The sequence below is a fragment of the Lygodium microphyllum genome, chromosome 2 (genome assembly GCF_053477565.2).
Source record: "Lygodium microphyllum isolate KBCC chromosome 2, Lygodium_microphyllum_v1.1.10, whole genome shotgun sequence".
Classification (NCBI taxonomy): Eukaryota; Viridiplantae; Streptophyta; class Polypodiopsida; order Schizaeales; family Lygodiaceae; genus Lygodium; species Lygodium microphyllum.
In genome coordinates this window covers 93032802-93055079 of record NC_141136.1, presented here as the reverse complement: position 1 = coordinate 93055079, position 22278 = coordinate 93032802, and the positions used below count along the sequence as shown (strand labels likewise).

General features: G+C 39.0%; 1 protein-coding gene across 1 annotated transcript; it reads right to left on the bottom strand.

Moving 5' to 3' along the window:
• Positions 1–10500: 10500 nt before the first annotated feature.
• On the bottom strand, positions 10501–16395 carry LOC148040023 (putative protein S-acyltransferase 7). The gene is made up of 5 exons (XM_087695953.1): positions 15496–16395; positions 13469–13651; positions 13054–13353; positions 12645–12881; positions 10501–11859 (listed from the first exon to the last, which is right to left on the bottom strand). Exons 1-5 carry the CDS (start codon positions 15595–15597, stop codon positions 11341–11343), a joined length of 1341 nt encoding a protein of 446 aa, XP_087552079.1. The 5' UTR covers positions 15598–16395; the 3' UTR covers positions 10501–11340.
• Positions 16396–22278: the final 5883 nt, after the last annotated feature.

Genomic DNA, 22278 nt, shown 5'->3' with positions numbered 1-22278 from the left:
CCTTCCCCTTCTTCTGAGAGAATTGACCAACAAAGGCCTCAGTTTTACAAGCATTGGTCCCTTTCAATTTCTCCTCTTGGTCCAAGACCATAGGAATCAACTCCTCCCAACCAAAGAGTCTCAGACCACCCTGAAGCAGTCAAGGTGGAATAAAAACCATTGAAACGGGTAGTAATTGTGTGAAAGAAGAGTTATCACCATGTCTTTAAAAGTGATCACCTTCCTTGCATTTTGTACCTGCATCTGAAGTTGCCTTAGCTCGTTGATATGCTCCTACATAGAAGATGACTTTTTGATACTCATGGTTCTCATCTACACGTCCAAAGAAATTCATTTCATGATGCTCGTATGAGTGCACATCTGATCAAGCTCCAACCATATCTCTTGGGCCACCGTCAAATGCTTATTATGAGAGAGAACAATTGCAGTATATGAGAGAAATAAAAACATGTGGATGCAAGCATTGAGTTTTTCCTAATGTGCTTGAGGCTTTGCCAACTCCAACTTATCATTGGAAGAGAGTCTAAACTCATCTTGCGAAGAAGAACGGTGAATAGCCTCCATAACAAGCTCTACTAGATCATAGGACTCCAAAATGGCAAGCATTATAACTCACTAGATGCAGTAGTTATTGCCATCGAGCTTTTGATTGATGGAAGAGTCGGTAACAAGGGCACCTTCTTGTCCATGATCACTTAAAACACTATCTCAGCCTCAAAAGACATCTTCACCTATAATGCTTGCAAAAAACACAAAAAGCAATCCCCTGTGATTATGTAAAAGTAGCCTGCTAGGGGTCTTCAACACTCATCCTGCTCCTTCACCCACCAGAGGCGATGAAAAGGTAAAATCTGCACTTGAAGGCCCAAAATGCAGTCTTCTTCATTCTCTAATAGCAAAAATTAGCATTAGCTTTAGCAAAATTGCTCCTTTCTTGCACGCCTATGCTCATCTCAGCCTTGTTCTGATGCACGCCCTCCTACTCACCCTTGAACACTGAAAACAAAGCCTTGTGTCACGCTGAAATCTCCTCTTCAAGTAGGTCAATCCTTCAATGCTTTGATACCATGTCAGAGTGAAGCAATGCGGAAGTGTATGACCAAGACAAAGAGTGAACACAGAGAGAAGAGAGAGAGAGAAAGAGACAGTATAATCCAAAAAATCTATAGTGAAGGATGTTGTATAAGGATGGAGATATATATATAAGTGCAGAGAGAATATCTATGTATGTCTCTACCTCAAAGATCGCACACTCCGTGAACCCCAAGGGCAGTCTCCATCGTCTGCAGAGCCTGAAAATTGAGTGTACAACTATGCAAGAGTTTGGAAATTAGGGCCAATAAATAGGCCACTAATCATGCATCAAATAATGCAACTCGACTACATTAAATGCATCCAACTAGAAAAATTGCTGCTACAGTTTGCGACTACAATTGTTCAACTTGCCTTGCCACATGTCCTACTAGCATCAACTCCTGCCTACCTATCCAAGGAATGCCAATCACTAACACTAACCCCATGACCCATGCTAATCAGTGATCTCACCCTGCCATCCCAACAAATCATTCCCACAATTGTTGTAGCTCTTCTTTTGTAGCTTCTCACTGCTCAAGCTCAAAATCAATAGTTTGTGAGCACCAACACTCCACTACCTCAAATCCACTAGAGACCCACATCCCAATCTCAAATTTTTTCAATCCACTTGGACCGCTTTTCATTCTCAACAGACACACTGTAAACATTGTCTTACTCATCATAGACCATGTACGATATATCAATGGTGGATGCCCAAGGCTCTCCTATGCACCAAAGGGTACTATCAAGGCTATAAAAACCTCTAACTCCCTAAACAAACCATGCCCTTGCAATTGTATCATCAGGAATCATTACCTTGTCCTATACCAGCCCGTTCATACGATCAAAACCAAGAAACATAGTGGTAATAACCCCATGCCACTGCATTGTCTAAAGGAAAATCATAGGAAGACAATCTTGCCTCACAAACTGCAAAGCACATTGCACTGGCATAAGGCATCCACCTCTAATGACCCTAACAATAAATCTAGACCTATAATCATATATCGACCTGGGCACTCTTGTGTGAAACCTTTAGTTTCCCCTAAGGTGCCTACTCCCCTAGAATCTGTGCACCTAGATAACCACACAGCAATGACCCCATTGATATCTACATCCCCACCGCCTCTACCTAACCACCACTTCAAGAGAACCCCGTGATATACCTCATGCCTCAGCCCCTCTATCTAATGGGTAAGGTCTTAGCATGCCTCCCTCTTCAAGATCAATGACCACAAGCCACTCCCCCCCACCCTACCATTTAAAGAAGAATTGGCACTATCACTCGATCTACAAAATGGCAAAAGAATTGGCCCTACAAACCTGGTGATCTCGCAAAATTTCCTTATTATAGCCAAACTCAACTTTTGGAACCTTTGCAAAGCTTCTTGCCATTAAAGATTTGAGCCTAGCCATGACAATAACATGATTAAGCTTGAATACTAGTAGTTAGTTCTAATAAATATTTATCTTTTATGTAGACAGCAAAAATTGAGCAAGTCCCTCGCCTAACACGGATTAAAGACCCTTCAATGAGAATAAGATGGTGTTCATTACAAATCAAAGACTAGATTTTGACTTGTAGGTGAGCAAGTGGGGAGTGGGATCTTTATGTTTCTAGCTTCTGACCAACTTGGAAGGTTTGGTATAGACCACTAGAGAGCTTATAACCAACTATGGTTTCATTGATTACATCTAAGCCACCACTGTAAACAATGTTCACTTCATGATGTACTCAGCTCTTAGTAAGAACTACCACATAGACACCATATCTAACAAATTTTCTTATACATTAAGATATGATGAACAATTTGTAGAGAGGGTAGCAAATTTTGAAGTCAGCATGTGAAGTTGGTGGCATGAACACTTGGTATAAGGGCTAGAACATGAAAATACAATAGAATGCAACAAATAATCGAAGTTTCACAAAGATGAGATGATTTAGTACTAAATAATAAAGGAGTCATGTTGAAGGCCATCACTAAAGAAGAACTTGGGGTCATTGCACAGATAGCAACACTGCCACCATTCTAGCTAGAATCCCAAAATGGCTACTAGAGGACATTTTAACAAGAAATATCATTAATCTAGATTCAAATGCCCTTTGGCTAGATCTAGTTGGAATGCATAACAAAATCTTTGCAAAGGCACATAAAGTTCTCCTAAAGGACCCAACACAGAAGCTAAACCGCACTAAGACATGAAACAGTATCATCAACTATGGAAGTACATTGACCTATGTCATAGCTATTTGTGTTGGAATCCCTCTACAAATTATGTCATCCACATATGTGCCCCAGAATCAACTGCCAAGGGATTACACTAGAGAACAATGTACTCAAGAGAAAGAGAAGGGGTAGAGAGGAAAATCTAAATCTCCCACTCCCACTAATGAGCCAAATAAGCATAAGAAAAAGTAAAAGGAAGAAATTGAGTTAAGCTCATCATCATGGAATCTAATGAGGGGGAGATAGAATTAGGGATACTAAAAAGAGGTTGAAGAAGGAATGAAACAAATTGGAAGCCCGAATGAAGCAAAGTTAGGAAGAGCATGAATAAGCAATTAGGGCCTCCATCAAAGAAGTACTATATAAGAAGAATCAATCCATCTCACAAGAGGTGGCTTGGATTCTAGCAAAAAAAAAGGGGAATCTTCCTAGGGGAAAGTAAAATATAAAAAGGAATCACAGTCCTATGATTTGGCAACTCTCCATGAGCTAATGACGTAGCAAGAAAGCATGATGGTGCATATAAGCTAGCACACAAGGGCAAAAGACACCATGATTGTGAATCAAGGAAACAAACCATGCTCAAAGAAATCCAAGAGCACACATGAACCTCCTATAGGAGACTAGAACACAACAGGTAGAGTGGGAGCTCTAGAGCGGCTATGTGAAGAACTCAATAGGGATAAAGTTGAAGCGATAGCACCAAAACAGGAACTTCAGAGATAGTTAGATGGGACTTGAGAAGCATATAAGAAGTTCCTTGTAGATTCAAAAGACCAAGTGTAGGAACTCCAAACTCAACTCAAGGACAAGGGTTTATAGTTGCAAAAAAAGGGTTTTAAGCTTTACGAGAGAGAAAGATATGACGCTCAAGATTAAGGAAGAGATGATGGACAAGCTGTGCAAATAACTGCTCAAAATGGATTAGCAAATAATAGAGGTCTCCCTCTTATTAGCCTAAGAAAAAGCCAAAATAGACTTTCACGAAAGACAAACAACAAATCATATATATGCATGAGACCAGTAGAAAAATGCATACGTAGGACTATAAGAAACAATATCTACTAGCCCAATAGGGACTATTTGCCAAGTAGTTGCCAAGTAGACAGTGAAACACAAAGATTCTATGAAACAATCCTCTTGAAGTTATCCAATAGCTACTAGTGGATAGCTACTAGCCTAATGGAAAACTGCATATGTAGGACTATAAGAAACAATAGCTACTAGCCAAAATAGAAGACCTTTAAAGCACTTTAAGCACAACTAGGATTTATCTCAAGCACCTTGGAAGGCATGGAATAGATAATAAGAGAGATCAACCTAATGAATAAGGAACTAACCAAATAATACTTAATTTGCCACCTAAGAAAGAAAGGATATGAAGAGCATGAACTAAAGGGCAGCATGTCTTTTACAACTTGAAACACCCCACTTAACATCTCCCATTGCCATAAAGTTGCCCACAATCATAACAACCCCCATTAATATGCCAGAGATACTAGAGTTCAACACAAGTTAATTAGAAGAGTGCTTAACAAAAGAAGAAGAAGAAGAAGAAGACCCAATGTAGAAGGAGGCATATACTACAATGATATAAACCCTAAGAGGTTAATCACATAAGGTGATAGAATACCCTATCCCCCCTAAGCTCCTACCATTGAAAGAAGAAGAAAATCTAGAGAAAACAGTGCAAAGATACTAGAAGAAGCAAAAATCGAGCACCTTAGTAGGTTTTTACTTCAAGACGAATGAAGAAAGAATGTTGAGAAGACCACTCCAATACACACTATATGATTGCTCATACAAACAACAAAGAACATTGCAATGAAGTGGATAGACCCCCTGAATCTCATTGTCTATAAAAAAATCTTGTCGAGCACAAGGGAGCAAGGGTAGGTGCCTCAAGGTGATGCCAAGAGAAGCATGGCCAACTCTACTAAATGGTGATACCCCATCCTAGAGAATAACAAAAGAGCATAGGAAGCCTTTTGTTACTCGTGTGAAGAAGACATTAGGGGAAATTTGGACTCACATTTAGGCCTTATAAGAATTGCCATGTCATCATTGTACTGAAACAAGGTGGCCCACGGATAACTATATCCATTGTACCTCAAAACTATATTATGTAACACATCATTGAAGAGGTCTTGACGAGAAGATTCTAATACACCAACCTTTGATAAATTTGGAGTTCATATGCTCAAGTTATGGACTCCCACTAAAAAGTAATCTCAATATTTTTGTAATAGTAGCCTCGCGCTCATTTATCCTTATGAAATATTCCCTAGAATCCCAAAGAGCTTAAATGGCTCAAAAGTGAGTCCAAATTTTCCCTAATGATGAGCAAACCCACTCTATTGCCTTGACCCAAAATAGCATGGCAAGGAGTACAAAGAAAGTCAATATAATAGGTGAAAATTTCCAAGGATCCCTAAGATAAGAGCCACTCATACTAATAAACCTGCATATTCTAGCCCACATATCTAGTGCCCTCTTTCGTCCACTTTGTAAGGAAGTTCACCAACTTCCCTGACTCCATTACCACATCCAACTACCTCACAACATCAAGTTGCTACAACAACCATGACACCATATGAGAATGGGCTCCCACCACTATTCTTCAACGTAAATGTAGGCATCAATTAAGTAATGATGGTTTGGCCTCACCTTAGAGCTACATTGCTACCCACATTCTCTATACATTTGCTAAAAGACATGGTGGGCAACAAGTTTACCATGTGCACACACCCTTTCTATCCGTAGTCCTTATTGCAATGACACAAATCCATCAAGGAGTACCTTCTCAATAAAGGATGCCTTCAACAAACACTCAAGCCACTCACTTATATTTCTTTCTTTCTTTCTTATGAGAGAGAAGTAAAATAAAATAGAAAAGCATGTTACACTTTCACTGCACCTAGGGTAACCCCCTAGCCCGACCCATCATATCTTAATCTCATGGTTCAACAAGGGCAAGACATCCCAAGCTTGCTCAGATGACCTATCACCCTAGGATAGCACAATATCATAACTTTCACACCAACTAGGTCCTCAAGTGTGGGACAACATTCTAAGTTTACTAGGAATTTGACCCAACTTCCAATTGCACATGCATGTATACCAACCACTACACAAGGTAGAATCACCCCTTTGGGAGAGCACAAGTGATGTAGTAGGAACATTAGACCTATCATAGTCCCATCAAGATCAATGGCCCACAACAACCATGATTCATCAATCATTAGCTAGTTGTCACTCCACCTCTCTTTGAGACAACCTGTCAAAGCATTAAATCCTTCAGCATCACCATTTGAAGACTCTTTCCCTAACTCTTCAACAGCAATCCACCATCTCTCCTACTCCTCACTAACTATCCCTACTCTTCTCACCTACACAGCAAGTTACCCTTGGCATGAGTACCATGGGACTGCCACTCGGTTAGAAGGGGGCATAATGTTACCTACAAGAGAGACAATTCTTTTTTAGAAAAAAATATTTTTGTAAAATTTAGTTGGATGTTCCATTGAGAGATAGGCTCTCTCCATGCAAATCGAATAGCACCATGTGGTTGCATGTGGTTCCAATGGGCATCATTCAATCTTTGGAATAAGACTAAGGTAGTCCAATCATATAGTTACAAAAAGGGGTTGATGCCCAAAGGGGATGGGAAACCCTAACCCTAGCATTCATGTATAAAAGAGATGAAAATAATGGAACAAGTTATTCATATGTATGCAAACTTTGCCTTCTAACCTCCTTGCTACTCTATTATCTTGAGTGAGAGTAAAGGAGAGGGAGTGTGAAGAGTGTGTGTAGAGTGAGGGACATGGCAATGAGAAGCTCCTTGTAATCATTCCCTTTCTTCTCCATCCCATTATCTTGGTGAGTTGTGAATATGGGTAAGAGTGTGTGAGTTGAGAGTGTTGGAGAGTGAGAGACATGGTTCCTAAAGCTTGCTTCTTCTCTTCATCTCCTCAAGCTCATCATTGGCATCCCCTCTCACTCGTGGATAACGATAGAAGCAAGGTTAAGAGAAAAGGAGTGTAAGTGTGGATCGAGGACATGGCTTGCTGATGCAATGACTATAATGTAGTGGGGATTGGTAACTACATTCTCTCATCATATCTAATCATTAGATATGTTTGGCATGTAAGTAGGCTAGATGAGAGATAGAGGTGGATTTTGTAGGTTGAAATCCTTGAAAGAATAAGGAAATGTCCGATGGTTCTCAAGTTGAGCTCATAGAGTACAACATCAGGTGTTAGAGTTTCCTTCGTGATGTCAATAAGTTACCATATATGATCATGCTAGGAACTTAGTCTCACGAGGTTGGTCGATTGGCCTTACCGGTATTCCAAGATACCAATGTTTGTGATTATTTGGTGATGCAACACATTAGTCTTTCAAAGGTTATGATCTATGCATCATACACAACTTAAGGAGTCAACTACGTGTTGGGTGCACCCTGTGCCAAGATAATGTTTGAGATGGACCAAGGTCATCGAACTATTATCTTGCATGTTAGAGGGGTTGGGATCAAATGAGGCATGTGATCCTTTTCTTCCTTTGAGTAAGCAAGGATATCATTAAAAAATACTAGGAAAATTTTGTCGAAGTAGAAACAAAAGATATCATGCACGACCAGTTAAAGGCAACCAGAGCAAGTCCAAAAGACATGATGATGAATTCATAATGCTCATACCTTGTGTTAAGGGTTGTTTTGGGGATGTCTTCCTCTTTGATGCAAGTTTGGTAGGTATCTTGACCTTAGATCAATTTTTGAGAAAAATTGTTGCACCCCACAATCAACCCATAAACTCATTGATCATGGGGATTGGATACTTGCTTTTTATTGTAATCCTTTCTTTGGAGAACGTGTCACCAAACACTAGGTCCCATTCCTAGTCAATGCAAAAGCAAAGTTTAGTGTTAGGTTTCATCGAGAGAGAGCACGATGCTTGGAGTACCATGGCTTAATGCACACTCATGGGATGTGGCAAAGTAAAGCTTACGACACTTGCTAACAACTATGACCATTTGAGGGGAGTCTCTCATGAATCACTAATACTTTATTGGGGTTGTTCATGCAACCAATATAAACCTTTTGTTTAGCATGCACATGACAAACTAAACATCTAAGAAGTTTTCCTCGTGTATTTGGTATGGATGATCAATGAATAAGGGTATTTTATGTGGAAGTATAACGTGTTGATTGTTGTAATTGTATTCTTCAATGTGAATTGTAAGGGTTGCTTTCTATTTAAAAAGCACGTATTTTGATTCTTTTTTTGTAAGTTGAATGTTAATATGTTTCCAACAAAACATAATAGTTCAATTACATAATTTAATGTGTCTTCCATCATTTCTCCAAACATACATCTCCCTTCTTTTAATAAACTTCAAATTGTTTAAGTGAATTACAAATTTTCAACTACCTTTAATATTAGTCTTGAATTTTCACTTAAGTTTTATTAAATTTAACCATCATATAAATTGAAAAACTAACCTCCAATATCTTATTTAGCAAATTTTTAATGTTTGAACATCTTTAATCTTGTGAATTTCATTCAAACCCATGTTGAAGTTACTTCTTTGATATATCTTGTAATGCATCTCACTTGTTGCATACATACACATGCATTTATATGTCCTTGTATACTTGTATGTGACGTGGTATGCATATGAACAAGTGGAACTCTTTTGGAATTAGTATACAAATATGTATGTGTAGTGAGATTTCTGAGGTATCTAATATATGCAAAGGCCAATGTTTGTGTATGTAAGATAAAACCCAATTGATATAAGCCAAGCAATGAATTGATGAATCAACTACATCTATTTGTATCAACACATTTCCAAAATCAATATCGACATATTAACTTGCAATGTAAATGCACCGATGAAACATACCACATTTAAAAAGTCCTCAAGCTATAAAATATTCTTCTGAATCTTTTGCTCATTGATGTGAAATTCCAAAAGACCACGAGAAGAGTACAATGTATAACAAGCACTGACAAGACAATGGAGAGTAACTGACAATGCACTAAAATAGCAACTAGGAGGTGACTAATAGTAGCAAGCAAAAGTTTCAATTGTTAATTGCCTAATTTCTAAAGGAACATTTGGGTTGGCTTTGAAAAGTTGCACTATACTCATTAGGCATGCATTCCCAAAGTCCACCCACATGACACAATGCTTGAGACATGTAACCTCCCAAGAAGTCATTAAGTGTTGGGTTTACTACACCAACCAATCTTTCTATTTAAGAAAGGGACAAGGATGTAAGCGACTTCCTAGCCACAGAGCCACACGAGATCCCCCGGGAGCTAACGACACTTGGCAATCCCAAGGGTTGGTGTCCCATAGCACCAACCCACACTGTCCCAATGTACAAACGCACCCATTTTGTGATAAGCACTCTTGGACTCTTAACCCATTGGCCGATGCATCCATATACCGAAGCAATGGATTGGTGGTATGGGATGCCAAACCTTGGGATGTGGTCATGACCCAAAGTGCTACTAGCTCCGAAGCTCAAGGGTGAGCCTAATTGGCTCTATGGCTGGAAGGTGAGTCTAATATCCAATTCCTCCCATTCTGGATATGGCTTGTCTTGTCTTGTGTGTAGGTTCAGTCCCCCTAACACTTGATAAATAGTGCCCCACCAACCCAAGTGCACTTGACACGCTGCAAACCATCTACAATGGTCATCCACATAGTCACCAAACTTAAGACTCAACAAGGCAAGAAATGAGTTTGTGCATGTGCTCTCAAACCATCAGATATAGAGCATCATGAGAAGGTTTGCAAAGGAAGGGCTCTCAAAATCTCCAACTCATGTATATCATCAAAAAGATTTTCTTGAAATTTTGGAGAAAAACTTGAGAGTGTTACCTCACAATCAATACCAGTGCTCATGTAAATCAACTATAGTTCCACAATAAAAAGTATGTTCTCACTCTGATGAGTTTCAAGATCAAAAACAAGACAATCCTTCACATTACCTCCACTCATTCCTCTAAAGTTGAAAAATCCATTTACTTCCCTTCCATGGTGCGTTAAGTTCATTAACTTAAAGACGTCATCATAGACACATTCTGTGAATAGCAATTCTGAACTTCAGAGGCGAAGGAACTAGAGATGTTCACTGGTCTAGAATTGACAATCTGAATCTCCAACTGCTCATTTTCGCACCTACAATTTTTCAAGTAGAAGTTTGGCAATAAAAATATGAATAAAGAGTGCCTTTGAGATCATGTCATTTTTTCAAAACACAGCCAGCCATGTAATCCTTTTAAAACATTACACAAAAAAAACACAGTATGAGACAGAGGTTGAGGTAGCTGTAACTCTGACATTGCTATGTAAAGTGATTTATGATGTACTCAGCCACTCTTCACAAAAGGGCACAAATAACAACAGTCCTCCCAGATAGTTGTCACGTACACGCACCGGTCACTGAGTAGCACCCTTGAAGGAGCTACATTGCATATCTAGGGGACCATAAGTCGCACAGCAGAGTACAATGTATATATTGGGGAGAGTCGGGACCGTGCCTCATTCATCGAAACAATTACTGCTTAAAATCAAACTTGACACTGTCGTATAAAACTTCCAAACAAAGAGTCAACACAACACCACCAGCAGAGAATTAAAGCAGCAGCAAGTGGCTTCTTTTCATCAAGAGGAAGACCAGTGGTTTTAAAACAAGCCAGAACAGCACACCAAATGATTCTCCCCTTGTAGATGGTTAAATCAGCATGTCCATGCCTCTTGCTGAATCGTTCCAAGCAGTTAAGGTGCAATAAGCCTCTGGCACATAGAATAGCGTCACAACTCGCAACTCAACTGGCTCAAGGGGAAAGCCGTGGGAAAGTATCATACTTGATGATACAATGCCTGCTCCATAACTAGTCAAAAAGTGGAAAGCTGGAGCTTGCCATGAGAATCCTGACCTTACAGATAGTCACAAATGCATGGAAAAGGAACTCATGGTACTTTGCTTCAATGACCCAGATAATCCTAAAATCCAACATTACCTGTTTGTGCCTGTTGTTACACCACCCACTTGACTTCCTTCACCAGTACCCGAGGAGAGAGCTGCAATCTCTGGAGAGATTTCCCAATTACGGCCCCAACTACTTCGCCGGGGATTTACTGCACTCCGAATGTCACGGGTTTCAAGAGGAAGAGGCTTTCCAAGAGCTTCAGCAAAAGCATCCTCATACCCCTGTTTTGATGCCTTGTTATTATTGCCATTCCGGCTATGTATATCTTGAAAAGCATCAGTGCCAACAATGGCAGTCCACCCAGGTTGATCACCCATCTCTATGTCACCGATAGCTTTCCTGTTAGGACTCAGAATATCTACACTCTCCCTTGCCTGAGTATTAGGTGCAGCATAGCTGGGAGCTTCTTGTTGCACTTTTGCTCGAAACTTGTTCTTTGATGCAGGAATTCCAGAGCAAAGGATACTCCTGAAATTATTGACTATACCCTCATCATAAGGATTCACCTTATTATCGTAACGATATCGGAAGTTCTCATAAGTAGTCTGCAAACATCACACACTAGCACATTAGCGCGCTCTCTCTCTTTTTTTTTTCGTAAATAGCGCTCTCTCTCTCTCTCTCTCTCTCTCTCTCTCTCTCTCTCTCTCTCTCTCTCTCTCTCTCTCTCTCGACACATGCATGTTTTTTCATATGCATATATATACATACTAATTATTTATACATACACACATATATGCACACACATGCGCACATGTATATACACATACATTCATAACATCACACACCCCCCACCCAAAAAAAAATCATAGCTATATATGTGTATATACAAACCCATATCATAGCTATCCTATGTACGAAGAATTATCCAAATATTAATCCTATAATCCTTGAAGATTTTCTGCAGTAAGACAAATGCACGCTAGCTCCTGTTATAAGTTGAACTTCGGTACATAACGCTATCCTATTAGGCCAATGTAATGTGGACTTTCAACGACAGCAAGTACAGTGATACAAATGCAAACTAGCTCTAGGATGAATTGGAATTTACTAGATAATGCAAGATATAAACATATCAGGCCAGTATACACAGGGAGATTGGCAAAGTCTTAAAGATCTGTGCTACCACATTAGCTAGTATGCTGTGCACTTTCAAAGACTAAGTACACAGCCATACATCTTTCACCTACTTAACAACATACGGCAGTAAGTATGATTGTGCATTTGGAGACACCTCAAAACAGGCATTCACTATCCAATTTGATTTCATTGTATTCATAAGAAAAGCAGTGAAAGTAGAGCAACAGTATAGTGCAGTAATTGTACGTACCTGATTTGTGCTGATGAGGTAAACATGGAACACAGTTAGCCCACCAACAAACCAAGTTGCTAGAAATGCATACACCATCAAAAATGCAGAGGCAGGTGACCTCTGCAAGGCTTTCCAGACAGTATGTGGAGGGTCTCCTTCCATTAGCTTCTTTATACGCAGTGCGCACATTGCAAAAATATAGAAGCATAATAGTGTGGTTGACAAGACAAACAAGAAAAAGTAAAGGTAGTTGCGCTGCAGTAAGAATGGCAAGACAATCAAGTAGTCAGAGACATAAAATTTAAAAGCAAGCAGCAACCTCTATCCTCTAAAGCAGTTAGAAAAGACATTGGACTGCTAAAAAGACAGTGCCATTGTTCAAACCTTACATAAACCACCCATAAGTGAAAAAGTACAAGGAACTTACTCTTCCAATACATTGTCCAACCCACGGACAGTGATGATCAAAACGTTCTACACAATTGTTGCAGATAGAACAATGTGAACATCGGGGAGGCCTGTACAGCATACAAGTATCGCAGTACTTTATTTTCACTGTAACCCCATTCACCACCACGTCCTTTGTTCGTGGCAGTCTCAATTTGGGTGTCTGGCTCCCGCTCCAATCAGATGATGAATTTACTTCTTCTTCAGGTTCTGGTGGGTGTGCATTGCGAGGAATAATACCAGGATCCCTACCAGATGTCAGCAAAAGAAGCACTAGAACCTAATTAATTAGCAAAACAGCTCAGTCAGCAAGTGCAATATTCACGACTATGAAGCACCAGCATGTCTATGATAGCTAAGACCACTTTACATGACAAAGGTACTCAGATACTAACAACAATAGTGTGAGCGACCGCCACCACCATGATCGCAATACCAGCATGGTTTGGAAATTCCTTCATAAGATGTCTCCCAACAAAGACACAGAAAACGGCAACTGGTGCCACAATGAGGACAAAGGTTACTAGTAAAGATCGGACATCAGGACCAAAAATCAATCTTCCACCCAAGAAAAACCTCTGCAAAAACATGACCAAAAAAGAATGGATATAGCTCAGTATAAAACTAGCCAGAAAGCCACTATTCAAGGAAAAGTGCCAACAATTACTACACTTTCACAAATTTACAACTGTTCACAGCAAAAACAATAAGAGTCTTGTGAAGCAGTGAGATAGACCCAGCTTGAATTTTCATTTAAACTCCTTGAATTAGTTCATGCAGACCATAATAATATGCTTTTGCAACGCTACCACTACACATGACCTTTCTTTTGACATACAACAAGCCTAAACAGAAAAATGTTGAAAAAATATACCTCTACGTCAAACAAAGAAATGACATGAAATCCCAACACATTGTAGGATTTGACACTTTTCAGACATAGCACCACAGCCACAATTTTGTGCCAGGGACTGGAATAGCTTACAAGCTATTATACATGTTCCTAGGAGACCCGTGTGGCTTCCCAGATTCACAAAAGAAGGTACGTTAGCCCACAAAAGGAAAGCTGATGCACAGCACTGTTGTAAAGCTTTGGCCAATCATGGTAAACATCTGGCTCTCCAAACAAGTCAATCACTAGAAGCAATGCACTGGTAAGCCGTACTCCTTATTGAGAAGCATGTGCATAAGCTATCACTGTGATCTACATACAAGAACTGTCAAGATTTGAAATGTTTCAGACATTGCAAGACCTTCATTTTCAGATGAACATAACATAAAAACACAGAAACCGAGTGTGTGATGATTCTAGACGAGGATCGTTTTGCAAAGGTGCACAGCATAATACACATATATGGAAGCACTAAGTAATGCATGGAGAGCAAAGTGACTGTAGTGGCTTGTCCTGCATCTTTCATTTACTTTCATGTTTGTTAAATATGCTTTAACTTGCAAGGAAGTAAAATATACTGCAACTCACGACAATGTCTACATGCACACAAGTGTGTTCATGTCAGCATTTTTATGTGACTCCTTTCCTCACATCTATATGACCACTCAAAAACGCAGCTTTAGTCTTCCTACCATGTTGCAGCACCTCATACTACATACAAATCACAGTACCTCATTGCTATATGATCACTTAATAGAGAGCCTTAGTCTCTTTAACATGTTCCAGCACTCCACGCAAAGATTCCTTGTGTCTAGCAGTGTCCTCAGAGTTTGGCTATAGTTTTTTACCTTATTCTGAAGTTTTTTATCTTTCTTTTCTGCGTCTCAAAAAATACATGTGCATCATTTGGCTTTACTTTCCATTCTAAAGATAGAAGAACCCCCCCCCCCCCTTCTTTTCCCTCCCTTCCCTCCTTCCTACCTCGATTGTAATCGATAATCAAAGAGATTGTGGGATCATTTATTTGGTGGTAGAACGTTTTTTAAGAAGAAAAGGAAGGTAACATGCAAGACTTTCTGGTTGGCTTGGGCACAGAGAATTCATCAGATATTTTAGTGTTCGTTAGTGCAGATTTTTGTACAGCACTGGTGTGCACAAGCACTTATTGTGTGGCTTGTGAATTGGCTGTAATTTCAATATTTGCTGACACTGCAAATAGTTAAATGAATGGTTTGTTCATGTGCGGTGACAACTGAACAGAAGTTATCACAATCAACATACTAAAGAGATTTGAGGACAAACAAATATACTGCCCAAGCTTGGTTAGATAACAAATTGCAGACTCCATCAACTGGTCTCTCAAGGAGATCTTTTCCTTTCACGTCGAGGCATTGACCAGGCGAATTCGAAGAGCAGGACAGCTAATCTAAAGTGCTTTGATTCGACAAATTGTAGCATTTAAATATACAAGCAAGCACCATTAAGACACTTCCAGCGACTTAACCAAAATGCAAGCAGGAAAGTACTCACATTACTGCCTTTCCAAACTTGGTAAACTCGCTTGCCAGCCATATTTCTTGCTGCATCATTTTTCAGCACATTGCTCAATTGTGGACTTGGCGTAACATACATCGTAGCAGCATCAATATTACCCCTGTCCAGATTACTCCCAGCTCCACAAAATCCCAACCTTCCAGCAATCAATCAATCCAAGAATCCAATGTAACACCTGTGTCTTGTTGTTCTCTGCAAATCAGGTGAACCGGACAATAGGCGAACCGGAAAAATGCAGGTGCATCCAGGACTAGCACACTTTCAAACACATTCTCCGCATACTTTTGAGACAATTCCCCGCAAAATCTGCTGTCAATACAATGTACCTAGCATCCAAAAGTGTGCGAGGAGCTGTGAGAACCTGACACCATAGTTTTGAGCATACAGAAGCTTCGTAATCCTATAAAGCTCTGGAGCTGGCCAAGAAGAAGCACTATTCCAAGACGCATCGAAAGTTTGCAAGATCTGATGCTTTCTTGCTCCGTGATTCCCGAAAAAACAGCCGATACGACCTCAGACGAGGGGAATTTCCCCCCGGAAGACAGGTCAGGGGCACTGGACAGGAAGCTGCAGGAAAAGGACGGGACGAGTAGAACCTGATTCTGCAAAAGGGGCAGCCACGAGATGGCAGCCCGCAGCACAGTAGAGGCCGGGGACGGGGTCCTGTGTCATTGGAAGGGGATGCCAGATCCGGCCAGCGCGAAACCCTAGTGCGCCTCTTCTCTGCGTTTGCGATCTCTCTCTCTCTCTCTCCCTCCTTCTCTCTGTGTCTCTCAGAGGAGTGTAGCAATGATGATGGGGAGCGACAGGAAAACGTTGGGCTAAGGGCCCTTTCACACCAGCGCGCCTTCGGGCGATGATGATGATGATGGATGATGGCCGGCACATGCGCAGGATTGATGAGCCTAACATGTTTGTGCCAAGTCACCCACCCTCTCGTTTTTTATAAGATCATCCTCGCATGAGTTCACATGATCGTGTTGCACTAGGCTTCAATGGGGGTACTAGGCATGAGTTAACCTCACTCCCACATGGTCATAAGAGTTGGAGGGGAAAGAGTGGGGTCTGACTAACCCCGAAGACCCTCACAATCGCAATGAAAAAGTAGGCCTAGCAATAACAAAAGCAGTGTTAATGAATCAACAAGAACCTCAAATGTGTCGATGGCTCGGTATAGGCCAATCAATTGTTGCTAACACAAACAATCTATCAACAACAACTTCACAAGGACCTTTAATGCATGACCAAACGGAGATTTCTTCCTTTTCTCTCCCCCAAAACCCCCCCCCCAACAACACGTGGGGGGCTAGGTAGGCATTTATATTGCATATCTTATGACAATGTGTACAATATATTACTTAGTTGACTCTTATTTTCTTCATCTCATAGAGCATGTAAAATCTTATTGCCTAGCTCGATAAGATTGAATGGTGTATGCAATGTCAATCCACTATAACCATAATGACTCATGCAATGACTTGAACATGGTGCCAGACATGTCTTTTTTTACTCCTCGTGTGGTTAAGGCTAATGTACATTCTTAGGTGACATCATGAACAAGTCCCAAAGTTTGCATCTTTAAAGTTCACTTTTGAAATCACTAACTTTTTTCTATATTTATTTTATCTCCTGAATGATTAGAAGATCTGTGTGAGTCATTGTCATCAATTTTGTGCTTCTTTGACCATGAAATTAAAACCTTATAAAGTCAGTTGTATCCTTCATAAGCTAAAGACAAAAAACTTATTAATAGTCCTCAAATTTGGTGGTGTTTATGATTTGCATGAGCATTACAAGAATCATAAGACAATTTCTATGTCAAAATAAAATATTGAACACTAATTTGTTATATTCCAATGCAACCATATAGTGTAACCTTAAATGGTGTTCAAGAAGTAGGATCCATAAATAGAGGGCTGATGCTCCAAAGTATGGTAGGATTACATTAGATTGGCATCTTATTCAACTAGGTTAGTGCGCAAGCAAACTTAGAATAAAAACAAAAAGGTGAATCCATGAAAGGTTTTTTCAATGTCTATACTTCTCAAAGTGTCATGTGTAGAGGGAAAGAAGGATTAATTATCGCACTAGTATACATTTATATTTGGTCAAAATTCTTAATGGCAACATCAAGTTGTTGGAAGGGCATTAGTGGCCTTGAACTTGGATAGGCTCGTGTTGATTTCAAATACCTTATCAAAACCATTCTCACTAACTTTGATGTTTATAATCATTAACCTCAATATTAGGTTAAAACTCTATAAGACAAGGAAAACATATCCTTGTCTATATTTCTCTCATATGTTAAACATTGTGTGTTCATAGATCGTTGATTCTTTGGTCGTGTTTTGGGCTTATAGAAGTCAAAGAGATGGTGGTATGGATAATGCAACCATCTAACTCATACCAAAATCAAACATTCCCTTTGAAAATGGATGATATTGTTGTTGTTCAAGGAATGATCCAATCTATAAATACAAAGAAAGAGTCAAACCCATTGCTTTATGGCATTCTTTATTGGGGTGTGTGTGTGTGTGTGTGTGTGTGTGTGTGCGCGCGCGCGTGCGTGCGTGCGTGCGTGCGTGCGTGTGTGCATTTGCGTGTGCGTGTGCGTGTGTGTGTGTGCGCGCACACACGCGCGCGCACAAGCGTGCTTAGTGTGTGAGCATGCACATGTGTGAATGTGTCTTAACACCCTACAATGAATAACAATAGTATAGCACTACACTTTAACTAAACAAAACAGTTTGGCTTGCCATTTGGGCTAATAACTAGTCACTTGAAAATGGAAAGCACCTACCAAGTCAACAAACACCTTAATTAGAATATTGGCATAAAAAGAGAGATTCAATTGTACAATAATTACACAAGTGACTGCTCACTCGAAAAAGATTAGAATCAACAACTTCGACAAGCATAATGTGGATCATCACTTATGGCATCCCTACTCAAGTCATAAGCAGTAATTATCTAGATATGGGCTAATTTCTATCAAATCACTAGAGGTGGAGGAGAAACTCAACTGTGGTGGAGGCTAGTACCAAGGATAATAATTTCATACTACATTTAAGTAAAATCTAACATAAATGGCAATAGTAGTTAAAGCGGTTTTGAGAGTATGTTGAATGCTTGTGTGTGCATGCGTGTGTGCACATCTGCACATGTGTGTGTTGAAGGGATTAAGCATCAACAAGTAGATTAGTGTGGAGGCTATTATATATACGGAAAGAAGTGTCAGTTATCCTTTAGAGGCTTGGCCTCTATTGGCTTGTAAATCATCTCACAAGCTTTGTTCTATCAACTAGGGATTGTCTCCCAAAGGTTAGTGAAATTTGTGTGAAGCCAACTTATATTGTCTTAGGCATGTATGGTTTAGTGCTGATAATGCTTGGCATAGGGCCCATGGAAAACTTAGGCGAAGTTCACGATTAGGTAGTGGAAGTTTAAGCAATCTAAAAGAGGTTTACCATGAGTGTTCACATTAGCAAAAGAAGTGCACAAAAATTTAATTTTTATTATTCAAAAGCAACCAACCACAAAATTTTATGCACACTTTTGTTGAAACAAATTTTGCCACATGTAAAATTAAACATCTTCCATCAACTAATTTTTCTTCCAAGGGTGTGAGGCTGGTAGAAGTTGTGGTGCTTCCAAACCGCTTTTTTGTCTTCAAATGAAAAGGACACACATTGGATGGCACCCCTCCCCTTTTTTCTTCTACTGCCGCATGTGAACCCAACCTTAGTTTGGAAAGCATCAATGTGCTCCTATTTAAGAAGAAGAAAACATCATTTCTATTTATGAAGTGAAATGGTTTTGTCTACATCCCTTACTATTGCACTTTTACATATAACATCATGAGAAGTCTCTTTCAATATTACCTACATAAAATGTTCAAAAATATTTTGATGGCTTGTCTTACTGGAACAAATTTTCCATACCAATAATGTAACTATTATGAAGTGTACTTACTCAATGCTCAATCTCTATGATTTTGTACAAGAGATAGCATGAATTTTATGGATAAGCACCTTTAAGAAAAGCCTAAGAATATTCTATTGAAAAAATATATATAATTTCACAATGACAATCTCATTCACAGTTGAGGGCCTACATATTGGGTCAATACATGAACAAATGCACGTGGTAAAGGCGATTGGTGCATGGAATACCTTCAACAAAATCATTTCAACACAAAAAGCATTTGTTCAAGAATGTCACTTCCAACTTTGTCTTTACATTATCATACATGGCAAATATCTTATGCTAACCTTTACCCTTGCACTTTCATAATTTTAAATATCCATAGTCTAAATATGTAAATCATTGTTGTTTCTTCTTGGAGTGGTGTATGTTTGGACTACCTATAAGACTTTTAAATTCATTTTTCCAAGGCTTTATTCCTTAGCCTATTGTGCCTATCATATTGGCAAACAAAACTTTAAACCTCCTCTACTATGCAACAAATGAAGAGGCTCAAATAATCATGTTTATTATGCTATTCTTCAACCCATACTTGTTGGCAACAAAAATTGCATGTAACAACGTTATACTATGGAAAATCATCATGAACACCTTAATGTAATTTTATAGTCTCTCATTAGCTTTAGTTGAGCATGACAAGCCAAAAGAGATTAAAGGTGCTCACTTGTTGGAATATTAAAGTCATTAAAAATGCTTGCAAGTTGTGCCAACATAACTCAAGAAAGCTAATCCATAGAAAAGAATAATCGAGTGATGAAATCATATTAACTTCAATCTCAAAGTTTGGTGCCAAGAAAGCTCCCAATCTTAAAGTTTCACCTTAAACCCATGTATTAGTGTGATGGTATGATTTTGATGCATAAGGCTACTAGGTACTATTTGATAAATTATATTTTGTATACCATCTCATTCTATCAAGCAAAGACTTTAATGACTTAGGTTGCATGTTAGCAAACATGGTCTTTTGCATAACAATATTAGAAAGCTTTCACAACTTTGAGTAAATATCTAGTTATAGTAGTTGTATAATATTGATGGAGATTACAAAGTTCATCCATTGTGTTGGTCCTAAAAGCTAAAGCATGTGCACACATAGTGCATGTCAACATTGCCCATTGGCTTGTTTAGTTTGCATTATATAGGAAGATTTACCCCATTAGCAATGTTGCTTCTCTTGTTCACTGTCTTGCAATAGTAGATGTAATAACATTGGAAGCTCCATAATTGAACTATGCTTTGATGCATTATAGATATGGTGAACACATGAATTAAGAGGCTACATTAGGTGGCACTCTAGTGTAAATTAAAATGGTACTACATGGACTTGCTAATTTAGATGCTACACTACAATAAAATTGAATTAACTTGTGGTGGGAAGGGATGTGACATTGATGGAGTATGAAGAAGCAAAAATTATGGCACACAACCTCTCCTAGTAGGGTTGGAGAGTATCATATGTGCTACATAGAGGAGCATCAAACATAAGTTTTTGCATGGGCAATAGAGTTTAAAAGTATGTTTCTTGATACATTCCCAATTTCTTACCAACTTTGTGATGTTTATTGAATATAAGGACGACAAACTCATGAGAGCAACCATCATGGTATCAAAGACTTGACCGGTACTAATCACCAAAGGAAAATGATGAATGAAATGAGTGGTAGTGATCACAATGAGGAAGATTTGGTGGATATGATAATGCAGGCCATGACAACAATGATTAGATGCATGACTAGTGTAGGATTTTGTATGATCTATGTATTTATAACAATCATGATGTGTATTCTCAAAGTTGGAATGCAATCACGATGTGTCCGATCTATGTATTTATAGCAATCATGATGTGTATTCTCAAAGTTGGAATGCAATACTAATAGAAGAAGTTTATATGCATTTTGTATGAACTTATGCGCATACATTCTTCTTGACCACATTCAACATTGCACTCTATAATTTAATTATTGCAATCTATAACTGTAATTCAAAATGTTGCAATTTGCAATGCATGTAGCTTTTTTCTACATGTACAATTAGATGGGAGATGCTGACATCTAGAAAAGCCTACAATTGCTAGATTTGCTATTGCATTACTTTGGCATTATTGACCAAATGATATTTCCTTACATGTTTAATTTTTTGTGTTCCGAAGCTACTAGTAAAAGTATTTGGTCCATATGTTGTAGCGGCTCTTATTTAGCATTCATTGTATTTTTAAAGTGCTCCTAGCCTAGGATTGTGTTCATAATTACCTCAATTCTATCTTAACCTAAGCTCGTGAATCTCTTGTTTGAATTGAGCAAACTGTAGTGGATCTTTGGACTACGTAAGGCATGATGGCCTTTGTTGAATCATGCATTTTATATCTCAAGTAATTTATCTTAGATTATTTCTATGTTGCTAGTCTTGTTGAATCATGCCTTTTGTGCCTTGAGTGCAATTCATGTGAGCTTATTTCTATTTGGCTACTCTTCTTCAATATGTTTGACATTGGTCCATTACCGCATACGGGTTGGAACCTAAATCTCCATGTTTGAATGTTAGATTGGACAACTCATTCATTTATTCCCATGATAAGCTTACGTTATTTGGGAAAGATTCTTATGGTTCAATTGAGTACAACAAACAATCACCCTTGTGACCCTTTGCGAGCTTTATTTGATCTTGGTAGAAGCACTAATGTGGTGAATTCTGTTTTAACATAGCATGCATCACAATTATGAAACATTTTACTAACTATTAGAGGTAGAGTAATAGCTTAGCTTGTTTGACTAAAGG